Below are 20,377 nucleotides of genomic sequence, written 5' to 3'. Positions count from 1 at the left end.
GCGTCCGCGATTATTTGAACAACACTGCGTTGCGTATGTGATTATTTGAACAACACTGCATTGCGTACGTGATTATTTGAACAACACTGCGTACGCGATTATTTGAACAAAACTGCATTGCGTCCGCGATCATTTGAACAACACTGTGTTGCGCACGCGATTATTTGAACAACAACTGCGTTGCGCACGCAATTATTTGAACAATAACTGCGTTGCGTACGTGAGTATTTGAACAACAACTGCGTTGCGCACGCGAGTTTTTGAACAACAACTGCGTTGCGTACGCGATTATTTGAACAACAACTGCGTTACGTACGCGATTATTTGAACAACTGCGTTGCGTACGCGATTATTTGAACAACAACTGCGTTGCGTACGCGATTATTTGAACAACTGCGTTGCGTACGCGATTATTTGAACAACTGCGTTGCGTACGCGATTATTTGAACAACTGCGTTGCGTACGCTATTATTTGAACAACTGCGTTGCGTGCGCGATTATTCGAACAACAACTGCGTTGCGTGCGCGATTATTTGAACAACACTGCGTTGCGTACGTGATTATTTGAACAACACTGCATTGCGTACGTGATTATTTGAACAACACTGCGTACGCGATTATTTGAACAAAACTGCATTGCGTCCGCGATCATTTGAACAACACTGTGTTGCGCACGCAATTATTTGAACAACAACTGCGTTGCGCACGCGATTATTTGAACAATAACTGCGTTGCGTACGTGAGTATTTGAACAACAACTGCGTTGCGCATGCGAGTTTTTGAACAACAACTGCGTTGCGTACGCGATTATTTGAACAACAACTGCGTTACGTATGCGATTATTTGAACAACAACTGCGTTGCGTACGCGATTATTTGAACAACAACTGCGTCGCGTACGCGATTATTTGAACAACTGCGTTGCGTACGCGATTATTTGAACAACTGCGTTGCGTACGCGATTATTTGAACAACTGCGTTGCGTACGCGATTATTTGAACAACTGCGTTGCGTACGCTATTATTTGAACAACTGCGTTGCGTGCGCGATTATTCGAACAACAACTGCGTTGCGTGCGCGATTATTTGAACAACACTGCGTTGCGTACGTGATTATTTGAACAACACTGCATTGCGTACGTGATTATTTGAACAACACTGCGTACGCGATTATTTGAACAAAACTGCATTGCGTCCGCGATCATTTGAACAACACTGTGTTGCGCACGCAATTATTTGAACAACAACTGCGTTGCGCACGCGATTATTTGAACAATAACTGCGTTGCGTACGTGAGTATTTGAACAACAACTGCGTTGCGCATGCGAGTTTTTGAACAACAACTGCGTTGCGTACGCGATTATTTGAACAACAACTGCGTTACGTATGCGATTATTTGAACAACAACTGCGTTGCGTACGCGATTATTTGAACAACAACTGCGTCGCGTACGCGATTATTTGAACAACTGCGTTGCGTACGCGATTATTTGAACAACTGCGTTGCGTACGCGATTATTTGAACAACTGCGTTGCGTACGCTATTATTTGAACTGCGTTGCGTGCGCGATTATTTGAACAACAACTGCGTTGCGTGCGCGATTATTTGAACAACAACTGCGTTGCGTGCGCAATTATTTGAACAACAACTGCGTTGCGTACGCGATTATTTGAACAACAACTGCATTGCGTCCGCGATTATTTGAACAACACTGCATTGCGTACGTGATTATTTGAACAACACTGCGTACGCGATTATTTGAACAAAACTGCATTGCGTCCGCGATTATTTGAACAACACTGCGTTGCGTACGTGATTATTTGAACAACTGCGTTGCGTACGCAATTATTTGAACAACTGCGTTGCGTACGCTATTATTTGAACAACTGCGTTGCGTGCGCGATTATTTGAACAACAACTGCGTTGTGTAAGCGATTATTTGAACACCAACTGCGTTGCGTACTCGATTATTTGAACAACAACTGCGTTGCGTACGCGATTATTTGAACAACAACTGCGTTGTGTACATGAGTATTTGAACAACTGCGTTGCGTACGCGATTATTTGAACAACAACTGCGTTACGTACGCGATTATTTGAACAACTGCGTTGCGTACGCGATTATTTGAACAACAACTGCGTTGCGTACGCGATTATTTGAACAACAACTGCATTGCGTCCGCGATTATTTGAACAACACTGCATTGCGTACGTGATTATTTGAACAACACTGCGTACGCGATTATTTGAACAAAACTGCATTGCGTCCGCGATTATTTGAACAACACTGCATTGCGTACGTGATTATTTGAACAAAACTGCGTTGCGTACGCGATTATTTGAACAACAACTGCGTTGCGGACGCGATTATTTGAACAACAACTGCGTTGCAGACGCGATTATTTGAACAACAACTGCGTTGCGGACGCGATTATTTGAACAACAACTGCGTTGCGCATGCGATTATTTGAACAACAACTGCATTGCGCATGCAATTATTTGAACAACAACAACTGTGTTGCGTACGCGATTATTTGAACACTGCGTTGCGCACGCGATTATTTGAACACTGCGTTGCGCACGCGATTATTTGAACAAAACTTCGTTGCGTACGCGATTATTTGAACACTGCGTTGCGCACGCGATTATTTGAACAAAACTGCGTTGTGTACGTCAGTATTTGAACAACAACTGCGTTGTGTACATGAGTATTTGAACAACAACTGCGTGGTGTACGTGAGTATTTGAACAATAACTGCCTTGTGTACGTGAGTATTTGAACAATAACTGCATTGTGTACGTGAGTATTTGAACAATAACTGCGTTGTGTACGTGAGTATTTGAACAATAACTGCGTTGTGTACGTGAGTATTTGAACAATAACTGCGTTGTGTACGTGAGTATTTGAACAATAACTGCGTTGTGTACGTGAGTATTTGAACAATAACTGCGTTGTGTACGTGAGTATTTGAACAATAACTGCGTTGTGTACGTGAGTATTTGAACAACAACTGCGTTGCGTACTCGATTATTTGAACAACAACTGCGTTGCGTACGCGATTATTTGAACAACAACTGCGTTGTGTACATGAGTATTTGAACAACTGCGTTGCGTACGCGATTATTTGAACAACAACTGCGTTACGTACGCGATTATTTGAACAACTGCGTTGCGTACGCGATTATTTGAACAAAACTGCGTTGCGAACGCGATTATTTGAACACTGCGTTGCGCACGCGATTATTTGAACAACAACTGCGTTGCGTACGCGATTATTTGAACTGCGTTGCGTACGCGATTATTTGAACAACTGCGTTGCATGCGCGATTATTTGAACAACAACTGCATTGCGTAAGCGATTATTTGAACAACAACTGCGTTGCGTAAGCGATTATTTGAACAACAACTGCGTTGCGTACGCGATTATTTGAACAACAACTGCATTGCGTCCGCGATTATTTGAACAACACTGCGTTGCGTACGTGATTATTTTAACAATACTGCGTACGTGATTATTTGAACAAAACTGCATTGCGTCCGCGATTATTTGATCAACACTGCGTTGCGTACGTGATTATTTGAACAAAACTGCGTTGCGTACGCGATTATTTGAACAACTGCGTTGCATACGCGATTGTTTGAACAACAACTGCGTTGCGGACGCGATTATTTGAACAACTGCGTTGCGCACGCGATTATTTGAACAACAACAACTGCGTTGCGCGCGCGATTATTTGAACAAAACTGCGTTGCGTATGCGATTATTTGAACACTGCGTTGCGTACGCGATTATTTGAACACTGCGTTGCGCACGCGATTATTTGAACAAAACTGCGTTGCGTACGCGATTATTTGAACACTGCGTTGCGCACGCGATTATTTGAAAAACACTGCGTTGCGTACGCGATCATTTGAACAACACTGTGTTGCGCACGCGATTATTTGAACAACAACTGCGTTGCGCGCGCGATTATTTGAACAAAACTGCGTTGCGTATGCGATTATTTGAACACTGCGTTGCGTACGCGATTATTTGAACACTGCGTTGCGCACGCGATTATTTGAACAAAACTGCGTTGCGTACGCGATTATTTGAACACTGCGTTGCGCACGCGATTATTTGAAAAACACTGCGTTGCGTACGCGATCATTTGAACAACACTGTGTTGCGCACGCGATTATTTGAACAACAACTGCGTTGCGTATGTGAGTATTTGAACAACAACTGCGTTGCGTACGTGAGTATTTGAACAACAACTGCGTTGCGTACGTGAGTATTTGAACAACAACTGCGTTGTGTACGTGAGTATTTGAATAACAACTGCGTTGTGTACGTGAGTATTTGAACAACTGCGTTGCGTACGCGATTATTTGAACAACTGCGTTGCGTACGCTATTATTTGAACAACTGCGTTGCGTGCGCGATTATTTGAACAACAACTGCGTTGCGTGCGCGATTATTTGAACAACAACTGCGTTGCGTGCGCGATTATTTGAACAACAACTGCGTTGCGTACGCGATTATTTGAACAACAACTGCGTGGCGTACGCGATTATTTGAACAACTGCGTTGCATACGCAATTATTTGAACAACAACTGCATTGCGTCCGCGATTATTTGAACACTGCATTGCGTACGTGATTATTTGAACAACACTGCGTACGCGATTATTTGAACAAAACTGCATTGCGTCCGCGATTATTTGAACAACACTGCGTTGCGTATGTGATTATTTGAACAACACTGCATTGCGTACGTGATTATTTGAACAACGCTGCGTACGCGATTATTTGAACAAAACTGCATTGCGTCCGCGATCATTTGAACAACACTGTGTTGCGCACGCGATTATTTGAACAACAACTGCGTTGCGCACGCGATTATTTGAACAATAACTGCGTTGCGTACGTGAGTATTTGAACAACAACTGCGTTGCGCACGCGAGTTTTTGAACAACTGCGTTGCGTACGCGATTATTTGAACAACAACTGCGTTACGTACGCAATTATTTGAACAACTGCGTTGCGTACGCGATTATTTGAACAACAACTGCGTTGCGTACGCGATTATTTGAACAACTGCGTTGCGTACGCGATTATTTGAACAACTGCGTTGCGTACGCGATTATTTGAACAACTGCGTTGCGTACGCTATTATTTGAACTGCGTTGCGTGCGCGATTATTCGAACAACAACTGCGTTGCGTGCGCGATTATTTGAACAACACTGCGTTGCGTACGTGATTATTTGAACAACACTGCATTGCGTACGTGATTATTTGAACAACACTGCGTAGGCGATTATTTGAACAAAACTGCATTGCGTCCGCGATCATTTGAACAACACTGTGTTGCGCACGCAATTATTTGAACAACAACTGCGTTGCGCACGCGATTATTTGAACAATAACTGCGTTGCGTACGTGAGTATTTGAACAACAACTGCGTTGCGCATGCGAGTTTTTGAACAACAACTGCGTTGCGTACGCGATTATTTGAACAACAACTGCGTTACGTACGCGATTATTTGAACAACTGCGTTGCGTACGCGATTATTTGAACAACAACTGCGTTGCGTACGCGATTATTTGAACAACTGCGTTGCGTACGCAATTATTTGAACAACTGCGTTGCGTACGCGATTATTTGAACAACTGCGTTGCGTACGCTATTATTTGAACAACTGCGTTGCGTGCGCGATTATTTGAACAACAACTGCGTTGCGTGCGCGATTATTTGAACAACAACTGCGTTGCGTGCGCAATTATTTGAACAACAACTGCGTTGCGTACGCGATTATTTGAACAACAACTGCATTGCGTCCGCGATTATTTGAACAACACTGCATTGCGTACGTGATTATTTGAACAACACTGCGTACGCGATTATTTGAACAAAACTGCATTGCGTCCGCGATTATTTGAACAACACTGCGTTGCGTACGTGATTATTTGAACAACTGCGTTGCGTACGCAATTATTTGAACAACTGCGTTGCGTACGCTATTATTTGAACAACTGCGTTGCGTGCGCGATTATTTGAACAACAACTGCGTTGTGTAAGCGATTATTTGAACAACAACTGCGTTGCGTACTCGATTATTTGAACAACAACTGCGTTGCGTACTCGATTATTTGAACAACAACTGCGTTGCGTACGCGATTATTTGAACAACAACTGCGTTGTGTACATGAGTATTTGAACAACTGCGTTGCGTACGCGATTATTTGAACAACAACTGCGTTACGTACGCGATTATTTGAACAACTGCGTTGCGTACGCGATTATTTGAACAACAACTGCGTTGCGTACGCGATTATTTGAACAACAACTGCATTGCGTCCGCGATTATTTGAACAACACTGCATTGCGTACGTGATTATTTGAACAACACTGCGTACGCGATTATTTGAACAAAACTGCATTGCGTCCGCGATTATTTGAACAACACTGCATTGCGTACGTGATTATTTGAACAAAACTGCGTTGCGTACGCGATTATTTGAACAACAACTGCGTTGCGGACGCGATTATTTGAACAACAACTGCGTTGCAGACGCGATTATTTGAACAACAACTGCGTTGCGGACGCGATTATTTGAACAACAACTGCGTTGCGCATGCGATTATTTGAACAACAACTGCATTGCGCATGCAATTATTTGAACAACAACAACTGCGTTGCGTACGCGATTATTTGAACACTGCGTTGCGCACGCGATTATTTGAACACTGCGTTGCGCACGCGATTATTTGAACACTGCGTTGCGCACGCGATTATTTGAACAAAACTTCGTTGCGTACGCGATTATTTGAACACTGCGTTGCGCACGCGATTATTTGAACAAAACTGCGTTGTGTACGTCAGTATTTGAACAACAACTGCGTTGTGTACATGAGTATTTGAACAACAACTGCGTGGTGTACGTGAGTATTTGAACAATAACTGCCTTGTGTACGTGAGTATTTGAACAATAACTGCATTGTGTACGTGAGTATTTGAACAATAACTGCGTTGTGTACGTGAGTATTTGAACAATAACTGCGTTGTGTACGTGAGTATTTGAACAATAACTGCGTTGTGTACGTGAGTATTTGAACAATAACTGCGTTGTGTACGTGAGTATTTGAACAATAACTGCGTTGTGTACGTGAGTATTTGAACAATAACTGCGTTGTGTACGTGAGTATTTGAACAACAACTGCGTTGCGTACTCGATTATTTGAACAACAACTGCGTTGCGTACGCGATTATTTGAACAACAACTGCGTTGCGTACATGAGTATTTGAACAACTGCGTTGCGTACGCGATTATTTGAACAACAACTGCGTTACGTACGCGATTATTTGAACAACTGCGTTGCGTACGCGATTATTTGAACAACAACTGCGTTGCGTACGCGATTATTTGAACAACAACTGCATTGCGTCCGCGATTATTTGAACAACACTGCATTGCGTACGCGATTATTTGAACAACACTGCGTACGCAATTATTTGAACAAAACTGCATTGCGTCCGCGATTATTTGAACAACACTGCATTGCGTACGTGATTATTTGAACAAAACTGCGTTGCGTACGCGATTATTTGAACAACAACTGCGTTGCGGACGCGATTATTTGAACAACAACTGCGTTGCAGACGCGATTATTTGAACAACAACTGCGTTGCGGACGCGATTATTTGAACAACAACTGCGTTGCGCATGCGATTATTTGAACAACAACTGCATTGCGCATGCAATTATTTGAACAACAACAACTGCGTTGCGTACGCGATTATTTGAACACTGCGTTGCGCACGCGATTATTTGAACACTGCGTTGCGCACGCGATTATTTGAACAAAACTTCGTTGCGTACGCGATTATTTGAACACTGCGTTGCGCACGCGATTATTTGAACAAAACTGCGTTGTGTACGTCAGTATTTGAACAACAACTGCGTTGTGTACATGAGTATTTGAACAACAACTGCGTGGTGTACGTGAGTATTTGAACAATAACTGCCTTGTGTACGTGAGTATTTGAACAATAACTGCGTTGTGTACGTGAGTATTTGAACAATAACTGCATTGTGTACGTGAGTATTTGAACAATAACTGCGTTGTGTACGTGAGTATTTGAACAATAACTGCATTGTGTACGTGAGTATTTGACTGGTCTTACTGGGCCTTCAGCAGAGCCGCTCCAGCATCAGTCACTGCAGAAGCTCTTTCCTCCAGAGCTTCCTCCAGATCTTCCTCCAGAGTCTTCCTCAGGGACAATTTGTCCAGTGGAGGAACCTACAGTTAAAACAACTCATCACACCATTGCAACGCAGTACTGCTGCCTACTATGACAGTCAAGGCAGTATTCGTATAGCCAGTACTAACCCCTACAGCTTGTTACCCTCGTCGAAGAGGAGGCGAGGGTATTGCAATTGGGTCCGTTTGTTTGTGTGTCTGTCTGTCCGAGCGCATAACTCAAAAACTAGTAACCCAATCGACTTGAAATTTTTACACAAGCAAGGTTCTGTCCGTGGCTCGGTCCTCCCCGAGAATGGCGTTGATCCGGATCTGGATCCAGATTCTAGAATTATTTTTACATCTGGAATTGTGCCTGTGCTGTAAACTGTCACTTTAAGAGGGAGGGAAACGAATGGCATGATGGGAAAAAGAGTCCAGAAGGAGTCTTGTAGTACGTTCCGGAGCAGCAAGCTAGAGCAGGTTTGGCCCCTCTGATCCGGAAGCCCTGTTTACTGTCTCACAAGATCCAATAGTCTTTTGGAGGCGGGGTCTGCAATCTCTGATTGTCTTTCTAGTTTGTCATTGTGTGTGTGTGCCGCATGCATCTAGGACAAAGACCCGTCTGTCCTCGCTCCGCCCACATGATCCGCCCTCACGCTCCGCCCTCACGCTCTGTACCTCTGCTGCCATTGCCTCCTTCAGCTTGTGCGTGTGCTGCATGATGGCCTGCAAGGCCACACCCTGGGCCTCGATGGCCCGCAGCGTGGCTTGGGCGGAGCCGGCCAACGAGTCCTCCAGGCTGGATGATACAGCTGACAGGAAACAGGAAGTAGGAAAGCTCAGTGTGGTTGGTGTGTCCATGAATATCCTGTAAAGGCTGAAATCAACCGGAATACTTCTGAGTATTTCAAGCATAACAGTTTAATGATACTTTTTTGACTCAGGTGTAGTATTTTACCGTATAACTACAATTGTACTGTACATGAAACTGTGTTGTTGACAGCCTACATGCGAGGATGTCTCGTTCCTCCTGGTCTCGTTGAGCCAATATAGCCGTTACTTGTTCTACTGGACGTTCTACTGGACGTTCTACTGGACGTTCCTTCAGCGGTCCTGCTGCTGGACACGGCTCTTCATCAGGATGATGCTCAAGGTCGTGGCAGCCTTCACATTCCTCTGCAGCAAAGCAGAACACACACAAGCAGCTTCACGGAACGTTTCAGAACCGATCCAGTTCTCTTCTTTTTGCTCTACACGGAACCTTTTATGTGTTAAACGAACTTTAGGCAACGGAAATGTTCAAACGTCCACTGATCCGATCCAGAAGGAAACAAAGCTGAATTCATTTCAAAGACTCATGACTAGACGACCTCAAGCATTCCCACAAGGTCAAACATCTGGAACTGCCCGCCAGCCGCTCAGAACTAGGGAAGCATTTTGGATGAGAAGTAAAGGTTCTCACGGCTTGGTCCATTTACACCATTTTTAAAATTGCCTTCTCCTCAATATTGTTTTCCCGGTTTGAATTTGATGTCTTTTTCCACACATTTCCTGATAACGAATGTACCGTATTTTCCGCACTATAAGGCGCACCTAAAAGCCTCTCATTTTCTCAAAGCTTGACCGTGTTCCTTTTATGCGGTTAATACGGTAATGGCGGCCACCGTAGTCTTGTGTGTCTGTGTTGGGATCGGAGTGTGTGTCCGGCTGAGGTGTGCGCCCCTCCCCCGGGAGCGAGTGAGTGAGAGAGAGAGAGAGAGTTGAGGAAAGGGAAAGCTGTTCGACTCGCCCGCTGAAGAGCAACAAACCGACAAAGCGAGCTTTACGTGTTTCTTTCACGCGTTTGCAACTGAACAACGCTGGGATGTGTTGTGAATATGGACATTGACGTTTGAACAACGGTGAGTTATTGTTATGTTGTTACCTGGGGGGGGGGGGATAAAACAGCATGTAGCTTTGAACTGTGACTAATGGAGTTGGAAAGGCGGTGCAAACGCCGGTAAGAGCTCCCGGTACCGGTACCGTATTGTGAATGCACTTGTTTTGGGAGTGAACAGAGTTGTCAGAACGCTGGTTTATATTTTATTAATAAAGTTTGACTGTCTGAATTATCTGACTGTTTTTTTGACATTCCCTTCCCTCCACTTAGTGGATGCATCACGCAACTGCAGCCACGACAGTAGTTTATACTCCATGCGCCTTATATGTGGACAAAGTCCTAAAATAGGCCCCTCATTGAAGGTGCGCCTAATGGCGCGGAAAATACGGTACAAACGTTCTCTTGAAATAATATCTTTGTAAAGAACAAAAGTAAAAATATGAGCAGAAGCATTGCCTGTCAGTCTAAACCCAGGGTCACATGACACCCCAGCAGCTTATGATTGGACCGTGGACTGGTCAACATGCACCTTTGACAGCTGCTGCTGAATCACACGGAGCGGGGACGGACGGGACGTCACTGATGGCTGCGATGATACGAGACGCCTCTGCTGAAGCCTCTGGAGGAGACAACAGACGAGACACGTGGAACACAGCAAACCAACCGTCTCCACTTCACCCTGTCCTTTGCATCGTCCTCCCTCAGGACGTCCATGTGTCTTCTCCTGGGTCGTCCTCTAGTCCTGTTCCCTGTAAGTTCCATCCTGAGCTGTTGTATTCCAGTCTTCTGGAAGCCTCTCTTGTCCACCCAGAGTCTGTCTCACCTCTTCGTTCTTCAGCCTCCACCACTTTGTTTTCTGCTCTGCCTTCATCCTCTTCCTCTTCCTCACCTCCAGCCTATGCTGGCTGGCTACACTCTCTCCTACCACGACCTTAAGGTCACCGACCTCCTTTAAACTGCTCCGTCTACACAAGATGTCCACCTGGTGCTCCTCCCTCCACTCTTGTAGGTCACTCTATGTTCTAGTCTCTTCTGGAAATAACTGTTAACTCCTGCCATGTCCCTCCTTTTGGTAAAGTCCACCAGCATCTGTCCTTCCAGGTTCCTGTCCTGAACACCAAACTTACCATCACTTCTTCATCTCCTCTATTTCCTTCACCAACACGCCCATTGAGGTCTGCTCCAATCAGAACTCTCTCACTGCTAGGATGCTCTGAACCACTTCATCTAAGTCAGTCCAGAACTTCTCCTTCTCCTCCAACTCACCTCCTACCTGTGGAGCGTAAGAACTTCTCCTTCTCCTCTAACTCACCTCCTACCTGTGGAGCGTAAGAACTTCTCCTTCTCCTCTAACTCACCTCCTACCTGTGGAGCGTAAGAACTTCTCCTTCTCCTCTAACTCACCTCCTACCTGTGGAGCGTAAGAACTTCTCCTTCTCCTCTAACTCACCTCCTACCTGTGGAGCGTAAGAACTTCTCCTTCTCCTCTAACTCACCTCCTACCTGTGGAGCGTAAGAACTTCTCCTTCTCCTCTAACTCACCTCCTACCTGTGGAGCGTAAGAACTTCTCCTTCTCCTCTAACTCACCTCCTACCTGTGGAGCGTAAGAACTTCTCCTTCTCCTCTAACTCACCTCCTACCTGTGGAGCATAAGAACTTCTCCTTCTCCTCTAACTCACCTCCTACCTGTGGAGCGTAAGAACTTCTCCTTCTCCTCTAACTCACCTCCTACCTGTGGAGCGTAAGAACTTCTCCTTCTCCTCTAACTCACCTCCTACCTGTGGAGCGTAAGAACTTCTCCTTCTCCTCTAACTCACCTCCTACCTGTGGAGCGTAAGAACTTCTCCTTCTCCTCTAACTCACCTCCTACCTGTGGAGCGTAAGAACTTCTCCTTCTCCTCTAACTCACCTCCTACCTGTGGAGCGTAAGAACTTCTCCTTCTCCTCTAACTCACCTCCTACCTGTGGAGCGTAAGAACTTCTCCTTCTCCTCTAACTCACCTCCTACCTGTGGAGTGTAAGAACTTCTCCTTCTCCTCTAGAACACTCTGCACCAACTCCTCCTTCAAGATAACTCCTCCTCCATTCCTCTTTCCTCTCCTCCGTTATAAACAACTTGAATCCTGCTCCTCAGCTTCTAGCCTTGCTTCCTTTCCTCCTGGTCTCCTGGACACACGTCCACCTTCCTCCTCCTCTTCATCATGTCCACCAGCTCTCTAGCTTTTCCTGTCATCGTCCCAACATTCAGAGTCTCTACTCTCAGTCCTGAACGCTTCATTCCCTCTTCTCTCAAAAACGGGTTTTATGTTCATCATATATTTTTATTTTCTGCCCAACTAAGATTTAGGGTGCGTTCACACTGCGCAGTTTGCTCCCTTTAAAACGGACCAGAGTTCCTTTCCTCGGCTAAGCCGCTCCGTTTGGGCCAGTGGGAACGCGGCTCCAGACTCTGGAGAGGATCAAAAAAGTCCCCCTGAAAAGGAGGGTCTCGGTCCCTTTGGGCGGAGCAAAGGACGGAGCAACGTACGTAGTGACGCTACGCGGTGCGTCTCCGGAAGAGGAAGTACAGCGAGTACTTCCAGCTGCTCCAAAAAAAATAAAAGTGGTGAAATATGTACCGCTGTGTGTAGATTTCATTAACTAAATATGCGTTATAATACTTTAATCTTTTGTCCAGCAGCTCCACGGCGCTTTAAGCGGAGAATCAGCTGTTCAGCAGCGATAGCTTCTCATTCCGTTGTTCTGAACTGATCCGGAGACGTTACGGATCCACAGCGACTTTGTGTTTGTTAAAAACGACTAGCGTTGTGTAACATTTAGGATTTAGGCCAGAACTAAATGAGATTCCCTCCTTGAATGAGCAGCAGCCGTAACTACGCACTAAAAAAAAACAACATGGGAGAGGGCGGGACTTCCCCTTCTACTGTGTCCAATCGACGAGCGCCCTTTCAGCCACGCGACGCTGCTCAGAAAGTTCGTTCCATGAAGAAATCAGTGTGAACGCAGACCTTTCAGCGAATTATAAATGCAGGAATCTGCTCCCAAAGGAACCGAGTCCTCTTGGTGCAGTGGGAAAGCACCCTAAAGCACTTTTGTTTTTATAGTTTTTGTTCCAGTAATATATTGTGTAGTTTGTTGTTACACGCTTCTCACAGGTTGTATTATTCTGTAAAACCGAACTCCCACAAGCGGACAGGCGGACAAAAGGTCAGAGATTTATAGAGGGGCTACCAATGACGCTCAGCTCGCTCCACCTACACAATGCAGCACCTGGAGAACAAGGCGGAGCTTACCTTCCATGCCGTGTGCCGGCTGTGGCACGATGGAGGCCTTCTCATTTGGTGCATTATCCGCTGCTTCTTTTTCAGATTTGGGTTTTGACATCAGTTTTTCTAGCATTGAGGGAGGCTGCACTAACTCCACCTGAGGAAAAGAGAAAGCGTAAAAGATATTTTATATATACCCGTACGTACCCATACGGCCAAAACACAGCCTGATTGAAACCCATTTTAGAACGTGAATATATTTCCCCAGTGCTGCAGTGATGAGCATCAGCCCTCACATTGCGCCCCGACACAATGTGCATGCCTCGTCAGAGGGGCCCACAGTTTGGTGTAAATGTCATTTTGTGTGTGTTTTCTAAAGTGCGTACATAAAAGGTTCTTCTGATTGACTGAATTATCATCTATTGTTTTTATAGTGCTGAAAATGTCAGCTTGATGTTTAATGTTCATCAGACCACGCACAATTGTGCGTGTGCGCGGAGACGCACCGCGTAGCGTCACTACGTACGTTGCTCCGTCCTTTGCTCCGCCCAAAGGGACCGAGACCCTCCTTTTCAGGGGGACTTTTTTGATCCTCTCCAGAGTCCGGAGCCGCGTTCCCACTGGCCCAAACGGAGCAGATTATCCGAGGAAAGGAACTCTGGTCCGTTTTAAAGGGAGCAAACTGCGCAGTGTGAACGCACCCTAAATCTTAGTGGGCAGAAAATAAAAATATATGATGAACATAAAACCCGTTTTTGAGAGAAGAGGGAATGAAGAGTTCAGGACTGAGAGTAGAGACTCTGAATGTTGGGACGATGACAGGAAAAGCTAGAAAGCTGGTGGACATGATGAAGAGGAGGAGGAAGGTGGATGTGTGTCCAGGAGGGGGGCAGGTTTCAACAACCGAGCGACCGAGGAATGAAGTTCCACGTTCCAATCACAAACCTCGCCTCAAAAAAACTACACAGAGACACAGCAAACCAACAAGAAATACTATGAACCCCAACCCATCAGCTACATGCAGTTCAGTGTAGCAGCAGGTGCAGGTAAACCGGCTAACCTAACGTAGCTCACTAAACTACACCCACGTTGATGTGGACAAAGTTCTCAAGCGTTCCATCGTTCCCCTCTACATGTTTGAGGTTCCGGTATTCCCGAGTTAGTCGTTTCCCAGAAGCATCAAGGAGTTTTCTTTGCTTCCTTTTTGCATCGTCATTTCTTGACGCTGAAATGCGGCACACCTGCGCTCCAATTGGTGCATACTGTAATCTAGGGTGGGACAGTGGCGTAGTGGGCAGCACTGTCGCCTCACAGCAAGGAGGTAGCAGGTTGGAATCTGTGCAGTGTTTGTGCGTTCTCCCAGTGACCGCGTGGGCTTTCTCCAGGTTCTCCGGGTTCTCCGGGTTCCTCCCACTCCCAAAAACACGTCATTTAGATGAGCTGATTTCTGCAAAATTGTCCATAGCGACTGTCCGTCTCTGCGTGGCCCCGCGCTGCAGTGACCCCCCCCCCCCCCCACACCTGGAAGTCAGTGCAACAGACTCAGCCAGGATAAGCTCTGGCAACACCTGGAAACACCTGGAATGGTCTCAGCTACAGGAACATGGATGGCTGTTGTAATCAGCATGTATTTGCACGATGCACATTTTTATCTGTGAAATTATTTGTTACCCTTTTTTGGTGGGGGGTGGGGTTAGGGTTAGTAACTTCTGAAACGTTTGTCGTTGGTTGAAGGCCCTGTCCCAACTATTTCCAAATGTAGAGAGAGTGTTAGGAGAATTCTGGAATACATTTGTTCCTGCTTTCATAGATTAAAGAGATCCTTTGATACGTGTAGTTTAGGGTTTAATTTTTGAATGAAGCGCAGGTTAAAGCGAAATGATAAAAAAGGAGTCGTGAAATGTGTTATCCCCGCAGCACTGGGGGAGGAGCATTGACCAGATCAGGAACGGAGAGGGGAATCGAAGCGGTCCAACCTAAAGTCTCGCTAGCATTTGCAATTCTTCTCAAGATGCTCTGTAGCCACTCTGACCTGTCTCTGGTTGGGGAGGACATCATCTTGAGAAGTGGGTCCCAAAGCCCAGCCCAGCAGCCAGCCCGAGTACGGCACGTTGTTCTCCACAGCCGTCCTAAACTTGCGGTCCCACTGGGCACAGAGTATCAGAGCTCCAACGCCACCAGCCGCCGCCACCAGACCAGTGGCAGCTACTTTAGCAGCAGCCCTGTGGTGGAGACACGGAACCGACGTCAGCATCCGGCCGCCACCGGGGCGACTTCCTGCCAGCTTACCTGGTCCCTCCAGAGGAGTAGCTCCGGCTGGGCTGCAGGTTCGACCGGCGGCTTCTCCTGAAGTTCACCTGGAACGAGTGCAGGACAGAGAGAGTAGCTGATGTCGTCAAGGCAACGACACGTCTCCGCTTCACCCCGTCCTTTAAGCTAACGGGCTATAAATGAGCTGCAGCATGATCCTCTCACTCAAGGCCCAGTGCGGCCTGCTAGTAAGCTAGCACAGCTAGCATTTTAGAACCCATTTGATCAACAGTTACATTCTTGTTCCTGAGTCATCAGATGCAGTGACGTCCAAAGACAGTCACTCAGTGGAGCCGCTGCCCTCTGCAGCAACAAAACCTCATCCAAATACAATTTAAGAAGGCATTACTTACAGCTGATCAATGGTCCTGTAACGATCAATTAAATGTTTGTCCTGTTTTCTGGACGCTCTCTTGGGACGTTTTGACGATGATTACATGAATGTAAAGTCTGCTCAGGTATATTGATATGATGTTCTGTATGGATATGTAGTGTGGATATGTAGTGTGTATATGTATTGTGTATATGTACAGCATAGTGCTTTCATGATTTGCATTATGATACATGTAATCCCGGACCCCAGGAAGACTAGCTGATGCCACGGTATCAACTAATGGGGATCCTTTTTAAATCAATAAATACATTTACTGATGATGATCACGTGATCAATGACCAGCTGGGAGATGATGATCACGTGATCAATGACCAGCTGGGAGATGATGATGACATCATCAATGACCAGCTGGGAGATGATGATCACGTCATCAATGACCAGCTGGGAGATGATGATCACGTGATCAATGACCAGCTGGGAGATGATGATCACATGATCAATGACCAGCTGGGAGATGATGATCACGTGATCAATGACCAGCTGGGAGATGATGATGACATCATCAATGACCAGCTGGGAGATGATGATCACGTCATCAATGACCAGCTGGGAGATGATGATCACGTGATCAATGACCAGCTGGGAGATGATGATCACATGATCAATGACCAGCTGGGAGATGATGATCACGTGATCAATGACCAGCTGGGAGATGATGATCACATGATCAATGACCAGCTGGGAGATGATGATCACGTGATCAATGACCAGCTGGGAGATGATGATCACGTGATCAATGACCAGCTGGGAGATGATGATCACATGATCAATGACCAGCTGGGAGATGATGATGACATCATCAATGACCAGCTGGGAGATGATGATCACATGATCAATGACCAGCTGGGAGATGATGATCACATGATCAATGACCAGCTGGGAGATGATGATCACGTGATCAATGACCAGCTGGGAGATGATGATCACGTGATCAATGACCAGCTGGGAGATGATGATCACATGATCAATGACCAGCTGGGAGATGATGATCACGTGATCAATGACCAGCTGGGCGATGATGATCACATGATCAATGAGCAGCTGGGAGATGATGATCACGTGATCAATGACCAGCTGGGAGATGATGATCACGTGATCAATGACCAGCTGGGAGATGATGATCACGTGATCAATGACCAGCTGGGAGATGATGATCACATGATCAATGACCAGCTGGGAGATGATGATCACATGATCAATGACCAGCTGGGAGATGATGATCACGTGATCAATGACCAGCTGGGCGATGATGATCACATGATCAATGAGCAGCTGGGAGATGATGATCACGTGATCAATGACCAGCTGGGAGATGATGATCACGTGATCAATGACCAGCTGGGAGATGATGATCACGTGATCAATGACCAGCTGGGAGATGATGATCACATGATCAATGACCAGCTGGGAGATGATGATCACGTGATCAATGACCAGCTGGGAGATGATGATCACGTGATCAATGACCAGCTGGGAGATGATGATCACATGATCAATGACCAGCTGGGAGATGATGATCACGTGATCAATGACCAGCTGGGAGATGATGATCACGTGATCAATGACCAGCTGGGAGATGATGATCACATGATCAATGACCAGCTGGGAGATGATGATCACGTGATCAATGACCAGCTGGGCGATGATGATCACATGATCAATGAGCAGCTGGGAGATGATGATCACGTGATCAATGACCAGCTGGGAGATGATGATCACATGATCAATGACCAGCTGGGAGATGATGATCACGTGATCAATGACCAGCTGGGAGATGATGATCACATGATCAATGACCAGCTGGGAGATGATGATCACGTGATCAATGACCAGCTGGGAGATGATGATCACGTGATCAATGACCAGCTGGGAGATGATGATCACATGATCAATGACCAGCTGGGAGATGATGATGACATCATCAATGACCAGCTGGGAGATGATGATCACATGATCAATGACCAGCTGGGAGATGATGATCACATGATCAATGACCAGCTGGGAGATGATGATCACATGATCAATGACCAGCTGGGAGATGATGATCACATGATCAATGACCAGCTGGGAGATGATGATCACGTGATCAATGACCAGCTGGGCGATGATGATCACATGATCAATGAGCAGCTGGGAGATGATGATCACGTGATCAATGACCAGCTGGGAGATGATGATCACATGATCAATGAGCAGCTGGGAGATGATGATCACGTGATCAATGACCAGCTGGGAGATGATGATCACATGATCAATGACCAGCGGCGGATGCTGTATGCGCAGGCTAACATGCTAAAGAAGAAATTTAGTTTTTGCTCTGAAGCGGTCAAAGTCACCCTCTTCAGGGCCTTTTGTACGCCGCTCTATACTGCCCCCTTGTGGATCAAGTACAAACAGGCCAGCATGCAGAAGTTGAGGGTGGCGTACAATGACTGGGTTAACGCCCTTAATGCTCAGCTGAGGCACCTGCATACAGGTGTATTACACACCTGCATACAGGTGTATAACACACCTGCATACAGGTGTGTTATACACCTGTATGCAGGTACACACCTGTATGCAGGTGTATATGTCGGCTGCATGACTCAGGGAATGACATCATCAGAACACTGACTCAGCCGAGCCTAAGTGCTGTGAAGTTTAACTCAGGTATTTGGTGTCATTGGTACCTGATGTTATTGTAGGATTACTGTGTGTACTGTGTGTACTGTGCGTACTGTGTAAACGTTGTCGATGTTGTAAATGTTGTGTGCTTTTTAATTGGACCATTGTGTCTGCAATAAAGATTTGATTGATTGATTGATCATAGAACTCTAACAGTGACTGGCGTCGTGTACGTTGTCACTGCGGAGCGCGAACGCAGACAAGGTAAGAAGAGAATAAATAAAGTCAGGCGTGTAGGTGTCTGAACTCTCCACCGGACCCTCAGAACTCAGGTGTCTGAACTCTCCACCGGACCCTCAGAACTCAGGTGTCTGAACTCTCCACCGGACCCTCAGAAGTCAGGTGTCTGAACTCTCCACCGGACCCTCAGAAGTCAGGTGTCTGAACTCTCTACCGGACCCTCAGAACTCAGGTGTCCGAACTCTCCACCGGACCCTCAGAACTCAGGTGTCTGAACTCTCCACCGGACCCTCAGAACTCAGGTGTCTGAACTCTCCACCGGACCCTCAGAACTCAGGTGTCTGAACTCTCCACCGGACCCTCAGAAGTCAGGTGTCTGAACTCTCTACCGGACCCTCAGAACTCAGGTGTCTGAACTCTCCACTGGACCCTCAGAAGTCAGGTGTCTGAACTCTCCACCGGACCCTCAGAACTCAGGTGTCTGAACTCTCCACCGGACCCTCAGAACTCAGGTGTCTGAACTCTCCACCGGACCCTCAGAACTCAGGTGTCTGAACTCTCCACCGGACCCTCAGAACTTAAGGAGACTCGGATGAAGGTTGAAGCTCCAGCCAGAGGACACAATATTCTGCGGGTCCGGAAAAACTGGTCAAAATGAGGGAAACGGCTGGAACTGAATGAGTTAATGACAGAAGAACGCGTTAAGATGCGGCTGGACTCAAGTAATCTAACCGGGAGGCGAACCCCGAGTCACCGGACGACAAACGGCGAGACCGGAATGGTTGCGCAGTGAAGGGCTAGCTGAAGGGCTAGCTGAGGGGCTAGCTGAAGGGCTAGCTGAAGGGCTAGCTGAAGGGCTAGCTGAAGGGCTAGCTAGCAGCCGGGCGCGGGGCTTACCCGGGCCATAGTAGCAGCTCCTCGCAGGCAAACCCTCAACATAGTATCCGGTCTCTTTATGTCCAACCTGTGAAAAAATGTCACCTTCAAGTCACAGCAGAGCGAACACGCCGACACTGCAGTGTTTGCTTCTTCTTCTCCGTTTTTTTATGTTTCCTTCTTCTTCGTCTCTTGCATGATTAGTTGCTATAGCGCCACCTGCCGCAGCGCGGAGGAGAACAGTTGAAACGTTCTTCTTCCTGAGCACGGCGCTCTGAGAGCTGCAACAGCGCCGCGAAAACCGGAGGAATCCGGTCAGAGAAAACAGGCAACGCGGAGAAATAACCGGGTACGAATGCAAATCAACATAAACGCAAAGAACAGGAGCAAAAAAAAAAAAGAGGTTCTGGATTGTTTAGCAGACAGTCTTCAGCATCATGGCTCATATAAAAAGGTGCAAAGATAAAGGAGCAGATCTCTCTGGAGCTACGGCAGGTCTGCTGGGGCTGGAGCGATCCAGGAAAACGGTCAGTAAAAATAAATATGAATGGGAAACAAACCCAAACGTATACAGGAACTA

At 46.4% G+C, this 20,377-nt stretch overlaps 1 protein-coding gene across 1 annotated transcript in view; it reads right to left on the bottom strand.

Moving 5' to 3' along the window:
• The window catches only part of LOC137915668 (MICOS complex subunit MIC60-like), a 47,405-nt gene extending 27,457 nt beyond the window's left edge, over positions 1–19,948 (bottom strand). Inside the window, exons 1-7 of the mRNA XM_068758814.1 lie at positions 19,819–19,948; positions 15,663–15,730; positions 15,406–15,595; positions 13,401–13,530; positions 9,236–9,403; positions 8,906–9,039; positions 8,169–8,284 (exon numbers count right to left, since the gene is read on the bottom strand). Coding sequence (XP_068614915.1) covers positions 8,169–8,284; positions 8,906–9,039; positions 9,236–9,403; positions 13,401–13,530; positions 15,406–15,595; positions 15,663–15,730; positions 19,819–19,860 — 848 coding nt within the window. The 5' untranslated portion in view covers positions 19,861–19,948. The remainder of the gene's footprint in view (positions 1–8,168; positions 8,285–8,905; positions 9,040–9,235; positions 9,404–13,400; positions 13,531–15,405; positions 15,596–15,662; positions 15,731–19,818) is intronic.
• Positions 19,949–20,377: the final 429 nt, after the last annotated feature.

This window comes from Brachionichthys hirsutus, unplaced genomic scaffold, assembly GCF_040956055.1.
Source record: "Brachionichthys hirsutus isolate HB-005 unplaced genomic scaffold, CSIRO-AGI_Bhir_v1 contig_1483, whole genome shotgun sequence".
Classification (NCBI taxonomy): Eukaryota; Metazoa; Chordata; class Actinopteri; order Lophiiformes; family Brachionichthyidae; genus Brachionichthys; species Brachionichthys hirsutus.
This window is presented reverse-complemented; position numbering and strand designations above follow the sequence as displayed.